This window comes from Phaethon aethereus, assembly GCF_964289735.1.
Source record: "Phaethon aethereus genome assembly, chromosome: 4".
NCBI classification, from domain to species: domain Eukaryota; kingdom Metazoa; phylum Chordata; class Aves; order Phaethontiformes; family Phaethontidae; genus Phaethon; species Phaethon aethereus.
In genome coordinates, this window is record NC_138578.1 from 72623332 (window position 1) to 72649798 (window position 26467).

At 41.9% G+C, this 26467-nt stretch overlaps 1 protein-coding gene across 1 annotated transcript in view; it reads left to right on the forward strand.

Moving 5' to 3' along the window:
* SORCS2 (sortilin related VPS10 domain containing receptor 2) overlaps positions 1-26467 on the forward strand; it is a gene marked incomplete at both ends in the record, with an annotated part of 569250 nt that overhangs the window by 318823 nt on the left and 223960 nt on the right. The window contains one exon of the mRNA XM_081999338.1: positions 4373-4472. Within this exon, the coding sequence (XP_081855464.1) occupies positions 4373-4472 (100 nt within the window). The remainder of the gene's footprint in view (positions 1-4372; positions 4473-26467) is intronic.

Genomic DNA, 26467 nt, shown 5'->3' on the forward strand with positions numbered 1-26467 from the left:
AGGCAAGAAGATGACATTCTCTTTCCAGTGTGTCTCTTTAATTCATTAAAAATAAAATAAAACAGGGGAGGAAGCATTTGCAATTGACATTTTCTTTGAGTATTAAATTTGACTTGTGAATGCAATTTTCATCTCTCTAAAACTGTTCATTAATATCTTACTATATACATTTTAATGTCTCATATATTTTTTAATATATACTTGTAAATATAATCTGGAAAAACAAGTAACAATGAGTAATACTGAATCATAGGTATGAGTCATCAGTGGAGAGCTGTATAATGGTAGTGAAGTTTAGACAGGCAAACATTTGGTTCGTGTCTCTCTTGGTGTCTGTTACATTTCTTCTTTCTCAATATGTCTGTTGGAAGATGTCCAGACGCAGCGCTTAGGTACACTTCCAAATTATGTTAGGCATAGAATTATTTTAGTTCAAATACAAAGAAGTTACATTTTTAAGGATGAGACCCAAGTTTCCTCAGAGTTTTAGAGGTTTGGAAGTTTTGTTTCATCAGGGTACATTTCTGTACCACTTGGAAGTTTTCCCAACTACCATTTGAGCTCACAGTATTAAAACAAGCTTAAAAGACATAATTCTGTCTGTGCTGTAATGTCATTGTATGACTTTGATGATTGGTATTTAAGCATGCCTGTGTTACAATGACAAGTGATTTTTCCTTAAAAAAAAACCCAACACATATTTCAGCAGATGCACGCACTTTCAAAGAAGATATTACACAAGCCCTGTAAGACACAGGCTGTGTGATGTCTGCATCAGTTTGTGAGTAATCATGTCGTTCCAGCATCTGATGGTCCTACCGTTCTTGAGCAGCCCATCGCCCAAATACTGGAAGATGTTTCCTGTGAGTCCTCCACTGGGTTTTGCTCTACTAAGAAACATCCATACAATCCGTAGCCTGTAGTGCACAGGTGGATAAGCAGCAGCAGGAAGCAGCCTGTGGATAGGTTGCTGTATCCCCTGGAATTTCTCACAGAAAGCCAAAATGCTCACTGACTGCACCCAGATCACTCAGAACTGCAGGTCAGGCCCATCTTTAAGAAATCAGACTTTACACTTGTTGTTCTGGTTTATGGAGTTCTGCTGTTGTGCTGCCACTGCAAATAAACCATGCTATGGAAGGATGTTTCACTCTTCTTACCAGGTACACGTGTATCCTCTGTCTATTATACCTTGAAATATCTTTTTCTGAATTTTTAGAGAGGAAAGAGAATGTATTTATCCTGATAAACACAGATGGTTCATTTGTGGGGGTTTTTTTTCCTCTCCTTAACACTTTTGACATAACACAAGCTTGTTTTTTAACACACAAAAACATCTCCTTATGGCTGGAAGAGCATAAAGGACTTGACTTCTTCTAAATCAGGTACAAAACACATTTTATGCTGCTTCTTAATATTTTCTTGAAATGGCCATGCACCGAGATGCCAGAATTCATCCCCCCCAACTTTGTGTGTAGCCCAGTAGTGCAATACAGGGAATTCTGTTCTAGCTGTGTGCTACAAAATGTTAATTCTTTACATATGCAGAGTCAGGAACTTGGAATTTATATCTCAAGTAAAAAAAGTTCTGGTGACCTGTTTTCTCTGGATTATAGCAGAATTGGAAAACCAATTATTTTGGACAGTGCTTCCCTTGAATGTCTTTGAACTATGTCCTCTTGTATGTAAATGTCTCAAAGAGTAGCTGACATTCCTGGGCTCCGTCAAGGCTGAGTTATAGTTAAAAACATTTGGGAGTCTGACTAAATTTCTCCATATATTCACGGATCTTCTGCTAATTTGGGTCTTCCTGTTTAGGCATGGTGTACCTTTATGGATATGTTTTTGCTTGTTGTCTCAGGTTGGAATTGGATTTTTTTTTTTCCCTTTAGATAGCTAATTTGTACTTGAAAATAAAATATTTTTGACTACATAGTTTTTCTACCTTTGTCTGAAAAAACCTTAGTTACCTAGTGGACTCCTTTTGTTATAACTTTATGCTTTTCTTGTACTACTTTTTGTAAGTCATGAGAATTAGAAGAGGAAGTTTTAGACTGGAACTTTTTGTCTTTGAAATGGCTTATCCTCTTTGGGCTTCCTGCCTGTGCTCTTTTCATACCTCGATACAGTTGCTGCCACCATCCCTCCTGCAGTGTCACTCTCCAGTGGTCCCATTGTATTAATCCTGGAACTGCCTCTTCAAAGTAAATTGGATCATCTTTAAGGTTCAGAGGATTATTTCAGGACGTTGTTACTGGGCGAACCTCTGACCTAATATTCTTTCCCTCAAAGAGAATAGACTAGGTTCTGTTTCCATCATACATACTTGTTCTGCGTGATTTCAATACATCTGGCTGAAGTCAGTGTTAGTCTTTGCTTTAATTTCTTTTCTGTCAAAGAACTCAGGCAAATAAGGTTTAGGACTGTTCATCCTATTCGCCTTAGAATTTTAATTAGCTTGGTGCTGAATACCCAGTGCAGTGCAATTGTATGTATTTGATTTCTACATAATTATTTGTCAAAACTCAGTTGCTATGATTCCATTAACTTTTGTAATGCATTGTTGTGTATCTGCAGGTGAAGCAATATTATCGGGGAAAAATGGGTCAAATCAATTCAGATGTTAGTATAAAATAGATTAACTCTCAACTTTAGGCTGTGAGTGTGGCCTGTGTGTCATAGGCGTATGCTCAGTCATTTTTTGACTGATAGAGGGGGAAGAAAAGCAAGGTAAATATGAACGCTTCTTTACTTGGTGTCCCTTAGGATCTGGTCCAGGCATATCATTGTGTGTCCAACACGCTTGGTGATGCCAAAGATGTATAAAGCTGCTCCGCGACCACAGTTCTCATATCATGTGGAAAGCTGGATGCGTGAACGCAAAGTAACCACCTCTGTCTTCATGCTACATGCCCTCTGACTTAAGTGACACCCTCGGTGGGAGTGGGACGCAGGCGGGCAGAGTGTGGGCACACAGTGCTCGTGGCAGCCTCCTGAGGGCACCAGCTCCTCAGGGACCATTCTGCCTCGTGGCTTGGAGAAGACCTCAGGCTGGTGGGCCACCTGTCAAGGTCCACACTCAGTGGATTTGGTTTCCCACTTTTCTCTCTCGCTGTACTCAGTCGTGTTTTTTTGAGTTTCAGCAGTGACTCCCCTGGGTGAGGAGTATGAAGCAACAGAGCCCACCGGGGAGCAGTGTACGTGGTAGAATGGGGCTATAGGGCAGAAGTCACTGCACAGGCAATCCCAGTGTCACACTGGGAGGGACAGAGGTCTTATCCTGGTTCTCCTGGACATGAGAGCCGTTGCATGTTCCCAGTTGTTTGAACAATGCAGAGGTACTGGGCAGGGCACCTTCAGCCCTATTTGTTAAAGGACATTGTTGTTTTGGGACGGGCGAAGAGGAGTGTAGAGTGGAAGTCCTCCCACTAATTGTCTGTCCTAGGGAGGGTTTCTTGGTGAAGAATGGACCTTAGATGTGTCTGAGTCCTCTTCCAAATGTGAAAGGAAAAACTGTAAATATGGAGAGACCATATCATATGGTGCAATCTGATCCTATATAGAACAAACGAGGCTTCACCCAAAATTATTTAGTTTTGGATGTGACTTGCTTTGAGTTTTACTAACTAACGCTTTCTTATACTAACATTTTACTTGTGCTTTCTTTTTATACTAGATATGGCCGATACAAGTGTGTAGCACAGATGCCATTTTTCACTGTAGGTTTTTGAGGAATATGAAACAATTTCTGCAGTGTCCACATTTGGGATATTCATAGATTTGTGTGTATGATATATTGATGGCCAAGTACTGACTTTGGTTTTATTCATTCAAAATGTAGTGATCCTTTACAAAAGAGCTGGAGGAATGGATGGTTACCTTTATCAAGTATGAATTCTGGTAGAGGCCCGTTGTGAGTCTTCCAGATCTCAGGCCAAATTGTTCTCTTATGCAATGCTGGGCTCTGAAGTCAGCTCTTCTTTTTCTGCATAGCAGAGGAGGTGCTGTTAGTACTTGCAGACAAGCCTTTGCTCTGCTTAGCTCTTTTTTCCCCACCTTGTAGGTGGTGATGGAAAGGTATACGTGTCGTGCTTCTGTCACTGCACACTGCAGGGTCGAGGTGAAAACTAGCACTGCACAGAACTGCAAAATACTGACAGAACGAGCCATGTTTTTTCAAACCTAGAAAAATGTTCTTAACGGTATCAGGTTTCTTTTAGTTTGTTTTAGCTAATGAGTACTGAAAAGAATGAAAGGATGGCAAGAGAAGCATTAAAAAGGGATAATTACTGCCACAACGCAGGGTATTTTTGCAGAGCTCAATGCTGAAGCCTTTAGGAGAGAACACTTACAGATGTTTCATTTCTTTCAGGTCTTCAGATTTTGGGACGTTATACACAAAATTGAATCTACAGCCTGGGATTGCCACTGTTATTGACAATTTCTACATTTGTCCCACCAACAAAAAAAAGGTATGTGGCAAAAAAATGACTTTTATAAAAAGTGCAGCTGAGACCCTGCAACTATGTGAAGTGTGTTTTACAGATTTTCAAAATACAGGATGATGCATGTCACCCTATGTGAATTTGTGACATATGGAAGTGGGATATTTATTCTTGCTGGATAATATAGAGAGGAAGAAATGCCTTGATGGACTAGGAAAACTTCTGAGGCCATTGACTCCTGGAAATGGAGATTCCATGAAGCTTTCCTCAGAAATGGAAAAGCAACTCCTGTAGGTTTTCACACATCCACCTAAATTCTGGGACTAATGTTCAACCTCTTCATCCTTTATGCGCAATTCCAAAGTACTTTGCACATTTCTTAATATAAAGCACAGTGACTGGGCGGGCTGTCATTGAGTAGGATGTTTATCCTGTGCAAAAACTTAATTAAAAAAAAAACCCAAACCCTCTCCTTGGAACTTTTTCTTAAAAAAATTTCCTGCATCATTACTGAACCAAAAAGCTTGTCATGGAGCCTAGGAAGATTAAGTGGACTTTGTAAGTGAGAGCGAAATCGACCCATTGAGTGTATTTACAATGGATGTTATATTAGAAGCAACAGGAACAGTGATTATGAGGAAAAAAAACAATATCAACGCTTCTCTGTCTGCAAAATGCCTATGATTTAAACAGCAAGAATTGTGAAATACATTGGGAATAACACAAGCACAGTAGGTCTTTCATGAAAAAAGAATTCTCTCTTGATAAGGGCCTTTTAACTCCAGTGTAATACAGAAGCATTGATTTCATGCAGAGGCCACTGATTGGAAGGACAATGTTAGTTGTGTTTATCTGTCTGTTCTGCTTAATCAAAAATCAGTGGAACTCGGTGAGGCTGCCTGGATGATTAAGTACATATTTTATTTCTCTTGCAATTGTCGCTGGAGTTTTTGTGCCCAAGCTATGCTATGCCTGAGCTCGGTAATGTGTTTTTAATCTGCTGCAAAGTCAGAAACTATTTTTTTGTTTCTTGAAGTGGAACTACCACCAAGCACAAAGTTTCTTTAGACTGTGTGTCTCAGAGATAAGATGTACTGGTGATTTCAAGTCCAAAAGAATAAAAAAAAAAAAATCTTTGCCCATCTTAGTTTCTGGAATAAAGGCTAAAAGTATGAGATGGATGAGAGCTATGTTGAGGATTTTTCCCAGCTCACACAACTACAGTATAAAACCCTGCACAAGCACGGGGGTTCAGTGACAATGTGGTTGCACCAGTTGTCTGGCAAAATAAACGGTGGTAAGATCACTGCTGAATTCCATCTCATCTTAACCCTATCTTTAGAAAAATCTATATTCTATTCAAGACAAGTTGAAGTTCTTAGAGGTGCAAACCCTGCTTAGTAAACCAATATCATATAGGAATCCATTTGTTACAGAGAGTCTGTTTATGTAGTCATTAAAGACACTATATTTATGTTGAATCTTGCTTCTGGAAAGATGTTCAGTAGTATACAAACAACAAATACAGCAGAGCAGAAGGGATTTCTAGGGCCTGTAAATGATGCCAGAGAGACATATTTATACATGCAAATATACATACATACACATATACACGGTACAAAAAAAGTGAAAGCATTGGAGTTAAATTCTGTAGCCAACAGCATCAAACTGGTCTTGTAGGTGTTGCAGTCACATGTGGCAGGTAAGGAGAAAGTCTCCATATCATAAGAACTTTGTTAGTCATTATGGCACCTTTTCTTGTGCAGTATTAAGGCACGGACTCTGGCGGGGATTCAAGCCAAAGACCTTTATTGCTACAGGTGTCTGCTTTTTATACAGACACTCTCTCATGTGTCACAAAATGTGTCCTGGTTGGTTACCATACACAGTCCATGCGCTTCTCACACAGTCAGGATTGGTTGCCTGCAGGTGTCCGTGCGCTCCTTTACTTCCTCTTAGTTGTTTACCATCTTCTCAATGCCACAGCTCCTTCTCCTCAAGGTTGAGCCCTCCAGGTGTCTACGCGCTCCTTTACCTCCTCTTAATTGTTTCTCAATGCCAGAGCTCCTTCTCCTCAAGGTCGAGCCCTTGCAGGGCTTTTTGTTTGTCTATAAACAAAACCTGATGGATCATTCGCTGAAGCCTGGCGCACAGACATGAAAGCAAACAAGGAATAATTAACAAAATACAACAAAAAATAGCCAATGCTAATAATGCCATTTTACACAAAGACTTTAGCCATCCTGTTATGCTCCAGCCATTCAATAACTTGTCAACCCAAGAGGTGTCGTCAGACGCCACGGCATGTAATACCTTGGCATGCTGCCAAATATCATTAATGTCTGTAAGTATTTTTCCGGCATTATCCACATAAGCACAACAGGTCTTGTTTATCAGAGTACAGACTCCACCTGCTTGAGCAGTGAGGGTGTCTAATGTTTTATGGTTTTGCCATACTATAGTTCTAAGAGAGTGAATCTCTTGCTGCAAGCCTAAAATTGCATCTACAGTGCGATTAGCAATAATTTCCATTTCTGCTGACAGATTATCTATCGCCTTTTCTAAGTGTACTATTCCCAGTGATGGAAAAAGCTCCCGCACAAAGCTATGAAAGCCAGTATTATATCTTACCAAAGGATTTGCACTTCGCTTAGCTCTAAAGGTTTTCCATGTGCTCCTAATGATACCGCTAATTTCAGTATGACTAATCAGCTGCAAATTAGGAATCAGGAGGCCCATGGTGCATTCCCCTGTCCAGTTTCTGGGCAGCTGTTTCCTGGCCAATGGATCTCCACACGGCCACCATAACCCCTCTGGTAAGTTACAGGTGGCATTTATTGCAAGACCGCTATTGGTGGTGCTCCTTCCCCAAAAATAGTCTGCCCATTGCTGTGCCTTACATCCCTGTGAATAATCCGAAGCGCTGTTGCTGTCGCTGCTGTGAGATACCTTCAGCGCAATGGCTGTCCAGTTTCCCTTGGTCTGATTAAACTTTCCCAGGCTCATACCATTTTCAGCCGTATAATTAACATATGCTACTGTTATATTGACTCACGTCAGAGCATAGTGTTGATCTTGATATGGTACAAAGTGGTGTTTGCACTGATAACTTGTATTAAATAGCTCATAGGGATTCTTCTCTGTCCGATTGCTCAGAGGAATGCCCAACATTTGGGCATTTGGATTTGCTCCGCGGTCCCACAAACCCAGCAGTTGGTGACATTAGTGTGATTAACCATGCTTTGTAAAAGCGACACAAATGTATTTGCTGTAAAGACCGCATGGGCACTGCTCACAGCTATCAGTCCAAGCAACACCGCCACCATGGTTTTACTACCCCTCCCCATTAATTTTGCGTGATATATTGTTCTGTGTTACAACAAAAATATTGAATATACCCAAAATTCTCTATCCCCTCAACTCTGTTACACCGTATACACCGTGGGGAGAGTGTCTGGTTCAGGTATACTCTTTGATTTCCTGTAAAAGAAATGATATATTTATGACAATAATTACAATGACATAGAACAAACCCACAACACCGTTTTACAAATAGGGCATATTGAAGTTCCTGCTCTTGAACGTCCAGGGAATGCCGCTGAGACGGTCAACGAGCCATCTTTTCCCATACAGAAGAGCGAAAGCGTCAGCTGGCGATACATTGGAGTCGGACTCCGCGTCTGTGGGACGTGTGACAGGATCTTCTGGTCTTACTGCCGGCCGTACCAACCTGGCCGGTACCCAGTTCGCTCCGTTCCCTGTTGAGACACAAGCATACCCTCGACCCCAGGTTACCAGCCTGAATGGACCATCCCATTTCCCTGTTAACAAAGATTTTACCCAAACTTCTGCGCGACTATCTGCCCCAATACCATTCAGTCCTGTCAGGGATGAAAAATGCTTTAATAATACTGGCTGTTGTGTGGCATTGTCAATGGTCAAATGATAAGAACATACACTGCCTTCTGCAGTTGGGCCTGTGGGGATTCCCCAAGCATTCCCCCTTTTTGTTTTTCTAACAGGCTTTTCAAGGTTTGATGGGCACGTTCAACTATGCCTTGGCCTTGCGGGGAATGTGGAATACCTGTGATGTGGACTAGGCCCCAGTCCTGGAAAAACTTTTGAGTCACAGCACTGATATAGCCAGGGCCATTATCAGTCTTCACTTGTCGCGGAATTCCAGGGGCAGCAAAAGCACCTCGGAAGTGTCAGATAACATCACGGGCTCTTTCCCCAGTCTCGGGCGTAGCCCAGAGGGCTCCAGAATAGGTATCTACTGGGACATGTACATACTTCTGATTTCCAAAAGAAGGAACATGCGTAATGTTGGTTTGCCAAAGTTGAAGCGCCTTCAAACCATGAGGATTCACTCCAATTGAGTGACCTGGGGCAAAGGGTTGACAATCTGGGCACATTTGTAAAGTGGTTCGGGCAACAGATCAGGGTAAGTGGAACTGTTTGCGTAAGGCCTTTGCTGACTGATGGAAAAAGGAATGTGGTAATTGAGCCTGTTCCCGAAGGGAGGGAACTGGTGCGGCCCAGGCGGGAGCAGTCAGACGATCCGCTCGTCTATTGCCCTCCACCAAAAAACCAGGCAACTCAGTATGACTCTGAATATGTAGTACATAAAAGGAGTGTTGTCGGATACTTAATAAGGTCCACAACTGTTTAAATAAACAGAAGAGTGTTTCATGGCCGACATGTTTAAGCCAGCTCTTCTCCAATCTTCTGACGACTCCGGCAACATATTGCGAGTCTGTTACCAGGTTCAGCGGTTCAGACCATTTCTGAAAGACTTGGACAACAGTGGTGAGTTCTACAATTTGAGAGGAACCTTCGACCTGCTGGACTTCCTGCCGCCAATCACCTCCCTCGTACTATACCATCACCGCCTTCCCAGTCTTCCCAGATCTGTCTGTAAATACAGTGATTTCATCAATAGGTGTGGGCCTACATAAAGGTGGTGCTACTAGTGACACTTCTCCACAAAGAGTAAATAGTTTATGAGCAGGCAAACGAATTGATACCTGCCCTGCATAGCCTTCTAATGCAACTTGTAATGACAGGCTATTAGCACGACACCAGGTTAAGTACTCCATGGTCAGAGGCACAAATATTGTGTGAACTTTTTGTCCACTGAGCTCGACTGCTCTTTTCTGGCCCTTGTGGATCAGAATGGACATCATCTCAATCGTTGTGACTATGGTTTTGGCATGCTGATGTGGTAAAAAGACCCATTTAAGGATTACCAAAGGATCAGGTCGCAATTCTGGAACCCACTGGGCAAATAGCCCCAAGGGCTGTCAGTCGTGGTTGATAACAAATAGTCATAAGTCCTTTCCTTCGATGAGCCGATGAGCTTGATTCTGTCGTATTTTCACGGCTATCTGTTGTAACACCGCTCTCACTTCAGTGTTAAGCTTGCGCTTTGAAGCGATATTCGGGTCCCCCTCTAAAAGGCTAAATAGAGGCGTCAGTATTTTATTGTCAATGCCTCAAAGAGTTCATACCCAATTGATGATACCAAGTAGTTTCTGTAGATCATTCAAGGTCTGTACATTTGAGTCCAATTTCACAGCCTGAGGTTTGATTGTAGCATCTAGGATCTTCCACCCCAAGTATTTCCAGGGGGGTATAGTTTGTACCTTTTCTGGTGCTATTTGCAGACAAACTCCTCCAGACTTTTCCTTGCGTCCTGTACCGCTGGCGCCAATAGGTCCGGCGCAGCTCCAGCGAACAAGATGTCATCCATATAGTGATAACATATAATATTCAGATGGCGATGCCTGACATCAGAGAGTGCCGCGGCTACATACATCTGACATATCGTGGGGCTATTCTTCATCCTCTGTGGTAGGACAGTCCAGTGATAGCACTGCATTGAGCGGTGCTGGTTTACTGCTGGTACTGAAAAAGCAAATCGGGGTGCATCCTCGGGTGCTAGTGGAATAGTAAAAAAGCAGTCTTTTAAGGTCCACTATCACAATGTCCCAATTTTGAGGTAACATTGTAGGTGACGGTAAGCCGGGTTGTAAGGCCCCCATATTTTCGATGACGTTATTTACCTCGCGCAGATCATGCAAGATTCGCCATTTTTCACTCTTCTTGATAACAAATACAGGAGTATTTCATGGGCTCGTGGTGGGCACGAAATGTCCTTGCTGGAGTTATTCGGTAACTAGTTCCTCAAGCGCCTCGGCCTTCTGCTTCAGTAGGGGCCACTGGTCCACCCAAACTGGATCATCACTAAACCACTTTACGCGGAGAACAGGCTGCTCTGCAGTGGCCCCCCCTAAAAATGTCTTGACTCACAAGTTTGGATAGTCATTCCCCAGGAACCTAATACATCTCGACCCTACAGGTTCAGGGGCACCTGGATGACGTAAGGTTGGGTATTGGCTGTCTGGCGCTCTGGACCTACAACTTAAATGACTTGGGCACTCTGCCGAGAAGCAGAAACTCTGCTGACTCCAGCGATGTTAGCGCCTGCAGCTAGGTCGGCGGCCAACATGAAGCGGAGATAATGGTAACATCTGCTCCAGTATCTATCATTCCAGTAATGGTAATAGATTCTGGAGTCCCTGCCACATTCCGCAAGGTGCACTTCAGATTCGGGTGTGTGGTCTGGATGTGCTGAGCCCAAAAGGTCTCTGGAGCCCCTATAGAACCAAAGGCTTCTTCACCTCTTTCTGCCTGTGTGGCGTGTGGTACCATGCCTTTAAAGGATACCAACTGGGCTATGCGAGTCCTGGCCGGGATGGAAACAGGCAGGGACGGTGTCCATACCATCACTTGAATCTGTCCCGTAAAATTGGCATCTATTACACCCGATAGGATGAACAAGCCTTGCGCTGTTGTGCTTGAATGTCCCACCAGTAGAGCGCTAAGGCCCGACCCCAAGGACCTTGCACCGACAAAGGAACCCAGTACGCGCTCTGATCTAAAAGGGTGAGGTCGGCAGCTGTGGTGACATCCACTCCAGCACTGCCTCTGGTGGCGGCGCGGAGGCCATCCAGGCCCGTGGTTGGTGGTAGTTCGGGCCTAAACTCTTCTGGCTCGGGGGATACTGAGAGCAAGGTACTTGTGTCGGAGCACGCCCCTGAGTCGCGCTGGCTTTCCCGTTTCCCTGTTTTTGTGCTAAAAACTGCCCATTCTTCCTGTACTTAGGACAGCATTGGTTGGCGAAATGCCTGCCCTTCCCACAGTGGGGGCAAATAACCGGGCCTATTCCTCCCGCTGCAGCTTGCTGTGGACAGTTTCTTTTAAAATGACCCGGTTTGCCACATCTAAAGCATGCTTTGTCTTTGATTTGTACTGCAGCGGCAAACGCTGAGGCCAGAGCCTCAGTTTGATAGGTAATGGATCTGACCTTATTACACGCTTCTATCATCTCAATAAGGTTTAAAGGCTGCAAAATTCGCTTACAGTCTACATTTGCATTCCCAACCGCCAACTGCAAGATCAATGCCTCTTTGGCCTCCATATTGTTAATCGCCTCCTGCAACTGGTCGATAAAAAGCATATATGGTTCATTTGGTGCTTGCTTAACAGTAGTAAAGGACTTCATTGCTTTACCGATGTCGGGAACTTTCAACAAAGCTTGATGAGCCAGATCAGCAGACTGTCTAAGAATTTCAGGCGCCAGTCGTGCCTGCAGTTGTGGCGAGTCGATTGGCGCCTCTCCTGTAAGTTGAGGAATGCCTGTCCCCCTTAAAGGATCCCCTTCACCCTGCCCCAGGTTATCTACCGCCGCCCTGTCACACAGGTCTCGCCACTGGGACATAAAAAGTACTGTCTGTGTAGGGGTGACTATAAGGTCCATCAGCTGCTTGATGTCAAAGGGAGTTAACAGCTGCCCTCTCAGCACAGTGTGCAACAGTCCTTGCGCAAAAGGTGAAGCCAACCCATGCTGCATGACCGTCTTCCGCACCTCCTTGACCATCTCCCACCGCATCGGTTCCTAGGTATGCGGCCCATTTTGTCACATTACAACAGGGCATGTGATGTGAGTGGCGATCTCTACCTCCCCCTCTGCCAAGGCCTGTTGTCTCATACTTTGCCAATGTTGGGCAGGGTCATATCTTGACTTGGGGGATGGATCGCCCCAGGCAGCCCCCTCCTGTTGTGGCACGGACGACCATCGCTCATGTTCCGGGTCAGGAGGCGGGGGCCAAGAAGGGCTCGCCACCTCTGTTGGTTGCGTTAGCAGGAGGGTGCTGGGCTCGGGTCGCTCGTTCTCATCATCCCCAGCTCGGCCTCCCTTCTCTCCCGGGGTTGTGGTAGCGGCAGCTGGTGCCGCCGCTGTCCACTCTGATTTTATTGCCTTTATAGAGTCGCTAACTAATCACCAGGTTGTTAACACTTTCGCAGCCGTATGATCCCCTTTGGAGGCTGCGTCAAACACCAATTTCCCTGCTTTCTCCCAAGTATCTAGCTCAAAAGCTGTTGCAGAGTCTGCTACTAGCCCCTGGCTCTTCAAAAATGCTAACAATAATCGTAACGTCGTTTCATTATAAGTAATCCCCCTCTTCTTCAAAATCTTTACTATAATACAAAGGATTGCTTTTTCTTCCGAGGACATTTGTGACCCCATTACTTCATGTCCCCAGCTGCTCACCTCTTTGGTGATTATTTGTCTGGACTGCAGCGGTCTGTCCTGCTGCTCCTTTCTTCGTTCAGCTGGGCTACTCCACCGGTCGTTCTCTTACCACGACGCAAGCCCCTGTTCGGGCGCCATTTGTGGAGTATTAAGGCACGGACTCTGGCGGGGATTCAAGCCAAAGACCTTTATTGCTACAAGTGTCTGCCTTTTATATAGTTATAGCTCTCTCACGCGCCACAAAATGTGTCCTGGTTGGTAACCACACACAGTCCATGCACTTCTCGCACAGTCAGGATTGGTTGCCTCCAGGTGTCCACGCGCTCCTTTACCTCCTCTTAGTTGTTTACCATCTTCTCAATGCCACAGCTCCTTCTCCTCAAGGTTGAGCCCTTGCAGGGTGATCCCAACATTTTCTAGTGGCAGACATTTGATTAGGATACTAAGAGTACCAGCTGATTTCACAAAAGTTATTTAGAAAGATGGAAGAAAATGTCTCCCTACCCATCCATTTCAGCCCAATTGCAGTAAAGTCGGGTAGAACATGTAGAGCTCTGACTCCCTTTTCTGAGCTGAGCAAAAATCTCAGGCTTTCACTTATTCCTGATGTCACTAGAGTTCAGATCATTATGGTATGGGCTTTTGTCAACCAGTTCACATCTTTTGAAATGTCCTGAAAATGGAAACCGTGCTGGAGTGCTGACCATGCATACTGGAACTGAGCATGCACTTTAAATTTAAAGCATAAGTAGTCCCATGCTACCACTTAGCATTTAGAGAGTAGGAATATGCATGAAAGCAGAGATTAAAGACATTGATGGGGATTTTTTTGATACTTTGCATATTAAGCGTTATTCTATGCTTTCATTCCATTTACCCATTGTAGACCTCATCTGTGGAAGAACTGATACTGCAAATTTAATGCTTATTATTTCCATCTCGATGTCATCAGAGCATTAACCTCACCTAGTTTTAGCTCTGTCGAATTTAGCTGTCTAGTCAAGCCCTCTCCCTCCGCAGTCAATGGAGAAACGTGGGTACCTGCAGGCAGTTCATCCTGTTAAAGTCATAGTTCTTTGTAATTGTGAGAGTAAGACTGAATGATCTTGTGGAGGTTCCTGTAAATGACTTTGTGACTATCGTGGGTCTGAACAGAGTCTCACTGCAGCTTCCTACAAAGACATACAAAGAAGTGGAAGACTATTTTTGTTTTGGAATGCAATTAGATGAGATATTTACTAGAAGGCTCTGTCTAGTTCTTGGACTGATATTATTTCCTCAGTTTATCTCTGCTGGTATACCAGCTCCTGGAGTAACTTAGCTCCTGGAGTAACTTAGTAACTTAGCTCCTGGAGAAACTTAGAGTTTCATTCAACATGCCTGCACTCTGTGAGCTGCAGTTATACTTTCCAGACCAATGGACTTAGAATTAAGCTTTATACAGCAAGTGTAAAATTGTACTGGAAATTGTCACTCGCTATGAATTTGTCTAGTTTGCATTTTGTTGAGATGGTTTAAAAAGGAAAAAAAGTTTATACATCTTATCATCCCTGTCCTGTTGTTTAGGAAGTTAAAAGTCAACAGGATTATAATGCTGTTCATGAAGTGCATTAGCAGCTGCCGAAGGTACAACAGCATCCTTTTCACATAGTGCTACATGGAAAAGGGTTTATATATATTAAAAAAAAAAGAACAAAATTACGAGGTAAAATATAGGAATGCAGGGGACTTTGAACTAGCTGGTGGAAGGATGGAAATTGTTTATAAAACCCACTAAATCCATGCAAAGAAGTGGCACGTTGCTTTTCTCTCTTACCCTTCTATGAACAAGTTGTGATGAGTACTGTTTGTAGGTCTAAAAGAGGAATCAGGAAGGAATTGTATCAAAATGTCTACACAATCTTTTGGTGACTGAGGTAAATTCACTCAGTCTGGGTCTTTTTCTGTCTGAACGCAACAGAACCCTGATGCAGAAATTGTGTTGTTGAGGTTACCATGGGACTCAAGCTATGAAACCCCGTTTTGACAAGAAATGATGACAAAACTCTAAGGGTAGAGCTTTAGAGAGCTTTGTGTATCGCTTTGAATGGGCCTTTCTGATAAAATCATAGGATGGAGGCATAAACCATGGCTGTGTTTGTGATTCAGAGCTGAATTGCAGTCAACCAGCAGCACAATTAGAGGACATTTGTACCTACCTGCCAAAGACCATGTAGGCTCACCCTAAATGCTATGAAGCAATAGAGGGAATAGAGCAATAGGGGAGGTAACGCTGTAATTAAGAGTTCACGCATCCTAAGGATGCATTAATATTTGCTTTGCATTCTGGCTGTTTTTAGTGTAGTATAAACCCTGTAACTAAAGACACTGAAACTGTTATTCTGATATGGTTTTGGAAAGTTGTAGAGTAATGAAGGTGAGTTCTATGTAAGCTCTCTGATGCTAACTTCTCCATTTGAAGCACTTTTTCATTGATCCGTGACATAAAATAGCCTTACTCTATGCAGGCCTTGAAGTGCTGTGCATTGACAAGGGATGTTCCCACACTTTAAATAACAGAACTTATGTAATTATCTCCTTTTCAGTAATTACGCTATGCTGGTAAGTGTCAAATAGTGCAGGCATCCCATAATGTACCATGTGGGGGAAAAAAATTTGTTTGGCATCCTCTCTTTTCCAAAACAGCATTATGACTATGATTTGGAAGTGATGCACATGATTCATTGAGTATGGGTTTATGCTTTCCATAACGTCAATCTGGAGTCAACTGAAGAAAGTAAATTCTTTCTACAGAAGACTAAAGTTAGCAGAATTCAGCTTCACTAAGCTAAATTATGAACAAAATATTTAACCTTTTTATAGGGCATGTATGCTGTTGGATGTAGAAATTACAGATTTGCTTTAATTCTGTTTGTATAATGTTGCTGGGGAGGAGTTGAATGAACACACTGATTTTTTCCCACATTCAGCACATATTTTAATTTTCATTGGTGCTAATGCAACTAATGCATCCATCCTTCTGTTTATGTGCTTCTGGAAAAGCAGCAGCTAAGCAGTGTATATTCAGGCTTTTCATATTAAGAGAAAATAAATGTTGATCATGCATACACTGAGTTATTAGTTAAATGGGTTGAACACTTACATTTCCCAGCTGTCACAATAACCAATAGCTGCATGTTTTTCCAAACTAAAAGGGAAGATGACAAACGTGTATTCTTGCTTGACAAGCCATGCAGAACACTTAAGATAGTAATAAGGATATAGGCTATCCTGTACAATATTTTAACTCCTGATACTTTAAAACAGTATAAATTACACATGATTGCAAAAGGGTTATTTGCCACAGCTATAAAAGCATTTCCCGAGATGCAGCTGGCTTGAGCAATGTTTGTAAGCACTTACAGGAAAATGTAGTCCTACAGCATTTTGACATTTGTCTTTCAGAGCAAAACAATTGGTAGTGGAAGTTGTCAAAACACAGTACGACTACAGTTACTTGTAAGGGATAATTCTACTCAAGTATCAATTTCCTTAGAGACCGTACCAGAATATCTGCAAACATAGAGAGCAGAATTATCTTACACTTTTATTAGTAGAAGTTGTCAACCATGGAATATTCCTTTCAATAATCTGAGTAGTTACTTCAGGAAGGTTTCACTGTGAAATTGCAGAATATGTATCTGTATGCTGTGATGCATCATCAGTCTACCACGATGTGTTCTTTCCTTATAAGCAGCGTCACCGTTCAGTTTTATTATAGTGACTCACCACCAGAGCACTGATGTAACCTGACTGCATCGTTTTGCTTAAGACTTCTGTCCAGGACTGTTCAGTTCATCTTTGGATTTTCCAAATGCTTCCAGAATTATGCCCAATAAACAGATTTCTTTTCCACCCATAGTTTGCTAGTAAGTGGATTGCTGTGAGAGGCAGTCCTACGCAGAAATTCCAGATTTTATTCACACACAGCTAATGAGCAGTTGCCTAGTTGACAGCCAGGAAGCTATTGAATGCAAGCGGAACTCAAATAGGTTAAAACAGTCAGAGCTTTCACTGAGCTGTTAACTAGGAGTCACCATCCACGGCAGAGGTTCATGTAGCACCACCAAAACCAAACCATACAGGGGGAAAATTTGATGGCTGCTATTTGATCATGTGCGAGTACGTATATACAGAAAAAGTATGATAAACCTTTGAGTAAACAGAGTGGAACAGTTGAAAACTAAAAACATATATGAAACAATCACTAGGAATCTGGCTATTGGAAAAGTATTTGGAGCTATTTACTGGCTAAATGGAGGCTAGAAGCTACAGCTTTCCCTGTCTGATTCTTGCTATGTTTGAGAAACCAGGGCTTTTTTTACACTTTGTATGTGAACAGGGTTGCATCAAAAATGTGTAACTCATCCATGATTTTCATATTTTAACTCCTTGTAACATCTCCAGTAAGTCAAAGGTAGTAGCAGTGTTACTGTTTTATTTAAGTATTTATTTAAGCCTTTTTCTGTATAGTGTGACGGACAAAGGTTTGGTTTGGTTTCCATAAAAATTTTGCAGACACTTCCTGTGCCTTTCTCCATCCTGGTCTTCTACATACAGAGCTACAAAGGAATTCCCAGCTCTTGTTGATTAGATGCATTGTTGTCTCTGAATACTTTTTTGCATACATGTCTACCAAAACATAGAACCATTCAGTCTGAAGCTGCCTCTAAACCTTTTTGTTTCAAGTCTTCTCCCTTTGACCTATAAGCGTGTTACAGTCCAGCATCTGGAGTAGACTGTGGTCAAAGCCTGCACCTCAATTAAAAAAAGAAAAAAACCCCAAAACATCCCACGAAAAAAACCCAAACCAACAAACCTTGCTAACAGTACAAGTGAACAGTAGACTGCCATGACTAGTGTGTAGGTTTGCCATAGTATGTAGGATAATTACTCATCAAGGTAGAGGGTGCATGGGCTAAATGGGTGCACACTTGAACAGATATTCTATCCTAGAATTTATCTGGTGCCTAATGTAGAGATCTCAATTGAATTTCTTGAGATTGACCTTCCACTGTGATTTTGTAGCCTGTGAAACTTGCACATTCCTTTGTGCTCAGACATACAATTATTCTAAGGAAAAATAATCCTGTCTTTACTGCATGCTTATTATAGATTCTTTTGTTATGTTTTTATGAATGTCTTGTCTAAAACTCATTAATCATAAAAGCAGACCAACAACTACCAAAAAGCCGTAATGTTAAATTAGGTTTACTGTAGTGAAGCCAAAAATAAAAAGACTAGTTGGTGGGAGTACAACATAAAAGAGATTTATGTGATAATGGCAAAGACCTGTGAGCAAGTGTTAAGAGACCATCGTGCATACGATTCTGCACTTGAGAGACATCCATTTCCCTCCTAGTAATTCTGGGAAGAGAAGGAATCCAAGCAGCATATTTTCAGCAAGGTTTTATTTCCTATTGTGATGAGCAGGGGTCATTGCTTGGAGAAATAGAAATAGTTGACGAAGAGCATACAGTAGAAAGCAGGTCTGAAGCTCCCCTCAGCCCCTGTGGCAACGTGTGCTGCTGAGTGGGTGGCTGCTCAGAGAGGATCTGTAAATGAGAAAGCATGAAGTTCCACACCAGAGGGGTTTTAAGGTACGGGATTTTGATTTAGTATGTCTGAAAATAAGGGAAATTTTGCATAATTTAGATCAGGCTGTCATCTCAAAGCTGTTTATTTTAAAATGTAGATTATACTTATACTTAGATCCAAATTGAGATCTGAGCCATAAGCCAGAGAAAAATCTAGGGGTGGGGTGGTAGATTTGCTGTGCAGGACACTAGGCAGGTCATGGGTTTCCTTTGTCTAGCCTGCTCATGGGCTCATTGACCTGAAAGTACTTCTTAATTCCTCCTCTGCTTGAGATAACAGCTAGAGGGAAAACCAAAATCAAAATCAACCATAATTGTCTGCGGTAGGTCTCTAGACCTGAGTGGGACCTAGGTTTTTGTTTGGCATGGCAGGGACTTTCTTGTGTCCTAGCTAGAGCTACAACCGTCTTCTAATGAATAACTATGAGGATCATGCACAACATTTTTGAAGGCTATACGTACCCATGAGAATATAATCCTGGAAGATTTTCCGATGCAATATGGAACGTGCACAATTAAATATAACAAGGAGGAAAATTATAATATATGGGATAGTGTTCAAAGGAGAAGGTGTCCATATGAAGAGTGAACAGTTACCAGTTCAGGATTGCGTGAAATCTGTGATGGATAAAACCAGACAGGAAGAGGTGGTTATACCAGCTGTGCTGAATCCTTGCAAAAGGAAAGAGAAGAAAAGAGAGAGAAGCTGTTTGTAAAGGGGAAATGGTAAAGGATTAGAAACAAGCGTCTTACGGTACTAAATTAGTATTTAATTGGTTGCGCAGTATGCTAGGATGAAATGGGTACAGGTAAGTCTATAGAACAGAGTCAGGTTTCTGCTGAAGTGGCATACACAAGATGAGGTTTTTCTGTGATTAATTTAGATTATTTACACCTATTGCAGTTATCCTGTGTGTTGTGATTACTTTCATCTCATTATTTACTGAACATCACAACATAGAGGCATGTATCAAGGTTCCCATGTTACAGAAGGGAGGAAATTGGGAACTCTTTCATCTTAACTCAGAGTTTAACTGCAGCAACAACTAACCAAAAAGACATCATTAAGGAGGTTATATGAAAACTTCTAAACAGTGTTTGAAGACAGATTAGTAATACCGTTCAGGAGGCCTGCAAGGACAATGTGCAGAAGGCATATTCCCCAGACATCCCAAAAATAATGGTGTAGTATGTTTGAAACATATTAATCATGCTTGCTGATGGATCTTCTGCAAGTCCTGGAGGCCTGTGCATTTCCTCCTCATTTCCCCAATGATGGAACGGCAGCACGAGCCCCAGCTTCCACACTTCATGCTCTGCTAGCGTTTTCCAATCTACTGATGTGTCAAGTTCTGCTTCTCTTCACTGCCGCTGTTTGACGTCCCTCCACTCGTGCTGACCACACGAACTCCTCCGGCTCTCTCAGGGGACGAGATGCAGCAGGACTTTTTTCCCCGGGCTTGGTGTGGAAGCATAGTGGAAATAAGCAGGGTTTAAATTGCTGCCGTGGTCATCTCGCAGGGCTGGCAGCCCACTGCGAATCCCCGCGGCGGCTGCCCCGCTGCACTGCTAAGGGAGAAACTGCTGCTTAAACTGGTCAGCGCTGCAATCGTGCTGTCACGGCACAAGTATCTGTCCAGGACTACTGGACTGCTGTGCGAGTTAAGTATTCCGGTGGCTTTGTTTATTCCACCCTCTAAAGCAACGCTTTGCGGCATTTACTAGACGGGATGAATCGAACTGCTTACCTGTTTCTAATTCTGAAATGAGCTCTGAGTTCCAGTAGCCCCGCACTCTGCAGCAGCAAACTTCTACTGGAAAGGCAGGACCTGTGTGACAAATATGTTTTAATCATGTCCTTTTCATGCAGCCTGTACACATTTATTTGAATATAGTCTTCAAAAATGCATGCAAACATAAAATAGGATTTTTTTTTTTCCATTTCACACATGTTTCTGTCAGGCAGAGAAAGATTCTTACTCCTGGAAATTGAAATCTCTTGTGTTTAACTAAGCTACCTTTGAAGCCTTCTTGACTGTGGCCTCTTTCAGGCTTGTGCTACAGACAGATTTTTCCATCTGTGGGAGTAACTAACGCACTAGGTTACTGTCGTCCCTTCATACCAGGAGATTGCTACCAGATGAATGGTGGATTCTTCATAATTCCTGATTTGGTTTTGAGGTGGGATCTTCTGCAAGCCTGTTTTGTTTTGTATCTAACTGTTTTTTCTCTCTCTCCATTTTTTTCATAATGATTTTTTGCAACCTTTCATCACTTCTCTCTGTCCTTCCATCTCTTAATCTCTTTCCAGTGCTTTCTTGTTTTCCTGCTTTTCTTTCTTCCATTTCTGAACATTACTCCTTTTTACACCTCACAAGTAATTTCTGGACTGAATTAAACCTTTTTCTTTCACAGTTACTATTACTAAAGAAAAATATTATTTTGAAGAATGTAGCTAATGGTCTATGTTTCTATTCAAAAATCATATTTTTTTTTTAGATAATAATGAAACTGCTGATACAACCCTAACTGTAATTCATAAAATGAATCTCTTCAACAGCAGTAGGAGGATGATTTGATCAGAGAGCTGCTAGCCGGGAGACCTGACTTCAGTTTCTATGACCTTGAGCAAGCCTGAGTCTCCCTGAAGCCTGACTGACTTCCCATTGCCTTGCACCTTGTAATATCATTTGCCTTATGCAAAAACACTGTGACATGACATGATTTGACAGTCTACCTTGAGGTCAGATTACAAGGTTTTGCAAAAAATACAGAATTAGTCTGGTTTATTTTCCTTATTTATAAACTTAAGACAACTTAATACTGAAGTCTGCAGAGCACCTGTGATCCCTAAATAAGTGCTGAGTATATTTATGATCCCATTTTGAGAGGAATGCATATTTAACAGCATTTTAAGATTTGCAGCATGCTGAAAATAATTGTTATAAATATGTCCCTATGTTTTCCAGGATTGTTTAGCATTTATCAGGCGTGGCTGGTTCAGGACATAGGCAATAATTTGAACGTGGTGTTAGTACTTCTGTTCTCACATAAATGAGGAAATTAAGCTACTTGTCCCAAATGGAGCAGGATTAATTTCTGCTGCAATTGCTGGAACTACAGTTTATAGGTTTACAGTCATATTCTCAGTCCTCTAAATATATTACCAGTCTGGACGCTGAAATGGCATTCAGCTTTGACTTTAAATGTTCTCGTTCCTTTCTAGAAGACACTAAGTCTATGGCAAGGAGACCTGGTGGAAAGGTCTGGCAAGGAGACTGCTGCAGGTAGCACTGAGGGGTTGTGGAGCGTTTATCCTGTAAAGCTTGGTGCCAAAAATGGACGACTGGTAGTTGCATAAAAAGCTGTGCTTTCAGTGTAACTATGACTACAGGAATCGGACCGGGATCACTGGGAATAAGCAAACATCTGTCAATTTAAGATATTAAATGCACCTGAGTCATTCTTCTTTAGTGCTAATACCCGCCCTGTTTGTTTCATTCAGCCATACTTGTGAACTATTTTTTTTCCACATTGCATCACTTTGTAGGATTTTCTGTGTTTCAGTGCTTTTACAATGTGTTTGTGGTGCAGCGCCGGCAGGCGTAAATTAGTGCGGGTTTGGCTAAAGGTTCGAGTCCGTCCGGGAGAATAGTCGTGTCTCACACTTCGTTCTTTCGGTGGGCTCCAGCAAAGGCAACGGGTTTCTTACTTGCTTACATCTGAAGGGTCAAGAAATGCTTTTCTGCTCTGCAAGGTGCTGTAACGCAGGAGCAGGAGATCTGCACTTCCATTTCCTACATCTTTGCTAGATAGAGCTCCGGGATACAGGGTTTCTGCTGGGATCTGGGATTGCGAAGCCCAAAGACTCCTCTGAAACTCCCCCACGCTCCGTATTACTGCAAAGTCCAACCATAACTTTTCACTTGACTTAGGCAGACGAAGTCTATAAAACTGTCCTTTCTGGAATAAAATGCCATTCGGGAGGTAGTAACATTCCATTCTAATATTGCCTGGTATATTGTAAGACCATATTAAAACCACTTGTGAGTTGTACTCTGCCATAAGATCTCAAAATTTTATGTGCGTGTAGATGATTTGGTGTCTCCTGCTAATAGCTTAGGGAATTCTGAAGAGGTTATAGGATTTCCTTTTCATAGATGTGGAAACAGGAGGATGTGAATGACTTGCCTGGGAAAGAAATGAGAGAAATTTAGTGATATGCCACATGTCTAAGCCAGCATCTCAGCTTCAAGCACAGAACTACCCTTTTGCCCCTCAGCAAAAGAATAGATTAATTAAATCAAATGCATTTTTACCAGTTCAAAGGAGGATATGGGTTTATGGAAGGTCTACTGATGCCATAAATATTATCAGAAGTCATGTATGAAAGCTTATTTTTGAAAAAAAACCCCAAATGGTCAATATTTCCAGAATAAAGGACTGAAATACAGGAAGTATTTTCAGTGGTAAGATCATAATGAGCTTTATGCAAGGACCAAGTAGATTTTTACACTTTTCTGTGTTATTGTTTTGGAAGACTGAGTAGATAAATACACAGAATTTGAAGATGTGACTTTTGAGCAAAATTTCGTAGTAACTTTATAGAAAGCTAATCTGTGATGATAATGAAAAAAGTTTTAAAGCTTTTCTAAAGTATTAAAGGCAATTTGAACTGCATCTTTAAAAAGTTATACTGAGGAAGAAAGAAGGGACATAGATTTACATCTAGGACCTTGATTTTAAATACTCTGTTGGAAAAAATTGGCCTTGTGTTTCTGCACAATTCACAGAATTCACATTTTTCTTAAGACTTATCTACTATAAACCAGTTATCATGTGAAACATGGCTGGGTTAGGATAAGGTCAGAAATGTTTATCAATGCTCTGAAAATTTCTGAAAAAATTATGTCCCGACGTACAGATGAAAATAAAAAAGTTGGAAAAGAGTTGATGAAGCCAGGATAAGGAAAAATAGATGAGATTAACTGAAATATTTTGTTTAAATTGTGACCCTCTTAAGTGTAGTGGTTTAAAAGTATGTCAATATTTACTTACAAAAATAATAAATGCTCCAAATTAAAATTAATATTTGAATTGGGAATTAAGATATGTGTTGGAAAACTTTGACTTTGCCACTTCAGCATTTTCTGACCAAAATTTATATTTTCAGGAAGTGCCTTGGCGTTTTAATAGCCAGTAAAGTGCCAGAATCGTATACATTTTTTTCTCTGATAGCTGGTAAATTTTTTGACTTACATAGTATTTATATGATTCTGAGTTTATCTCAAAGCTATAATGTATTCGGCTTTGTTTATATATTTTTCTCTCCGTGGGATTCTTTGATTCGTTAATAAGGGGATTATCCCCTTCTTTTTTTAAAGTAAGATGTTAAGAAGTAAATTTATTAGGCTGATGCTCACAGACTGCAGGGGACACTGCTGTGTTTTTCTTTTTTCCTGTATTCAGTGGTCCCTGATTTAGGTAATTGCCAGTGATTTATCTTTTTTGAACATTCTGATAGCACGCTGGGTTTTGTTTGTGGTGATTTTTTTCTTTCTGCCTTGTCTGCCCTCTTTGACTGGAGCGTCTAGTGCAGCTTCTCAGTGGCTGAGGTTGGACACTTCTTAATACTCCTGTGTCATCTGCCACTGCATTTAAGCCATGTTGACAGACGTAAGCTAAATATCACAGTTAAAATCCAGAGAGAGGCTGAGTCTCTAAATGTTCATGCTAGCAAATAAGTTTGTTTAAAAATCACCAGGTGATGTGGTGGCAGAACCCAGGAGTCCCCCTTTCTGCCACCTCTGCAGGTCAGTTTATAAGCTTTGGCTAGCAAAATTACCCCCGGGAACACTGCCGTTGTAAACTGGCGATGCCATCTACTGTGGTAGGGGCTACAGGCTTCTACCAGGAATCTCAAAAGAATGTCTATTCTGGCTAACTCTAACTGGCTGTAGCCATTTTCAGTAGATCTTACAAAGGTGACGAATAACATAAGAATGCACAATAAGTGTTTAGTCCCTTTTTTAATCCAGTAAATATATGCTGATGGCTGCACAGTAAGACGTTATTGTGCTTTTTCCTTGAAGGGTTTGAGTTTCCAGCTTATTTTGATTTCTTGAGGAACCACAAAAATCACAAAAAAACCTTCAATTTAGGCTTGCCCGGCTCTGTTGTAGGATATTATCGGGCTACCCCAGCTCGATGACCTTTCCCCTAGGGCTGTTGAAGTGTACAGTGCTGCAATCTGGGCTTTCATGTGTTTTGAGTGTTGATTTTCCAGATAGGGAGAACTGCAATAATAACCTGGGGAGGTCTGGCATCACTGTGACCTCATTTGCTTTTATTACTTACGGCACTGGGCAAAGCAGGCAGTTCCCGGGAGCAGTGGGCTGCTGGAAACGACATGTGTCCCCCCACTTAGCTTGTGTGAAAGCCCTGAAAAATTATTTCCCTGGTGAAACTGGCTCTCCCTCCAGCTTTCCTTTCCAGCTTATTTTCATTCCACTTCTCTCTTTCTCCTCCCACCCTTCCAGTTGCGGATGGGCCTGGAGGCGGCGGTGCCCAGCACCCTCACCCAGGGAGCAGCAGCATTCGGTCCGCCGGTATTGCCGGGCAGCCTCGCACAGACGTCGCTAATGGCTGCAGCTTTGGAAGCTGAGGGAGCTGCATGTCAGATGCAAAATTGCATATCAGATGCAATTTTGGTCAAGAATCACCTCAAAATGGTTCTCTGCTTTCATAATGTATTGTTCTTTCCTTTGGACAAAGGAATGTGCTGGCATTATCTTCTTCAAATCTCTATGTAAATTCACTTCTTCCCTTTCTAAAGCTCTAGGACATGAATCCATTCACACTGGGGTACCATGGTGATGGGTTGCTTCCAAATACCAAAGACAAAAAGTGTGATAATGGTTGCTGTGGTGTTCTTAATCCTGTCATGATCTGCTTTATATGAGACTAGTTCTATGTGAAGAACCTATGATCCAGACTAAATGCTCTCCATGCCAAAGGAATGACAATTCAGGGAGCAGTGGTGCCTCATGGGGTTGAGCTGGTGGCCGATGTAAGTACTCCATGTTTCTATAGCTATGTCACCAGATGTCTTTGTAATCCCGGATATGTTTAGTTGATCTAAAAGAGTCTTTGTATATGGGGTTCTCTCATGTGAATGAGGTTATTTACCAACTATTTCAAAATACAGTCAAATATTATCAATATTTGTTCATCACATGTAATGGTGGGTATGCAATATTTCCATATGGATTACCATTGGGAATAGTGGAGTCACAACCAATTGCCTCAGCTGCTACTTATAAAAGCCAGCTCAGTTACCATACCGTGGTTGGAATAATCTAGCTCTGCGTTAGAAGTATATTACCCGGTAAGCACAATGCAGCTGATGCCTGTTTGAAGAGACCTCACTCATTTCAGAAGTCTCAGGAGACAAAATAAGTTATTTGTGTGGCTGAATCACTGAACAAAAGAGAAGCCGTTTGTTATCTGAAGTAACAGGACAGCATATGTTTCACTGCAGAGTGGCTGGCAGCCTAGAGCCTTGGAAAATATGTTCTTGTCTTAAGGGGAGCATAGACATCAACTTTGTGCATCTCAAGAGGTGTTAAAACAACATCTGATGAGTCAAGTTGCAATCAAATGAACCTTGCTAGGGAAGAGCAAGCAACGTATTCAAAATTTTGGCAACTGCCATTTTACCTTTGCCTTTTTTAATCAGAGAACATCCGCTGTGATTTCTCACAAGTTTTCTTGAGCTTTACAATAAA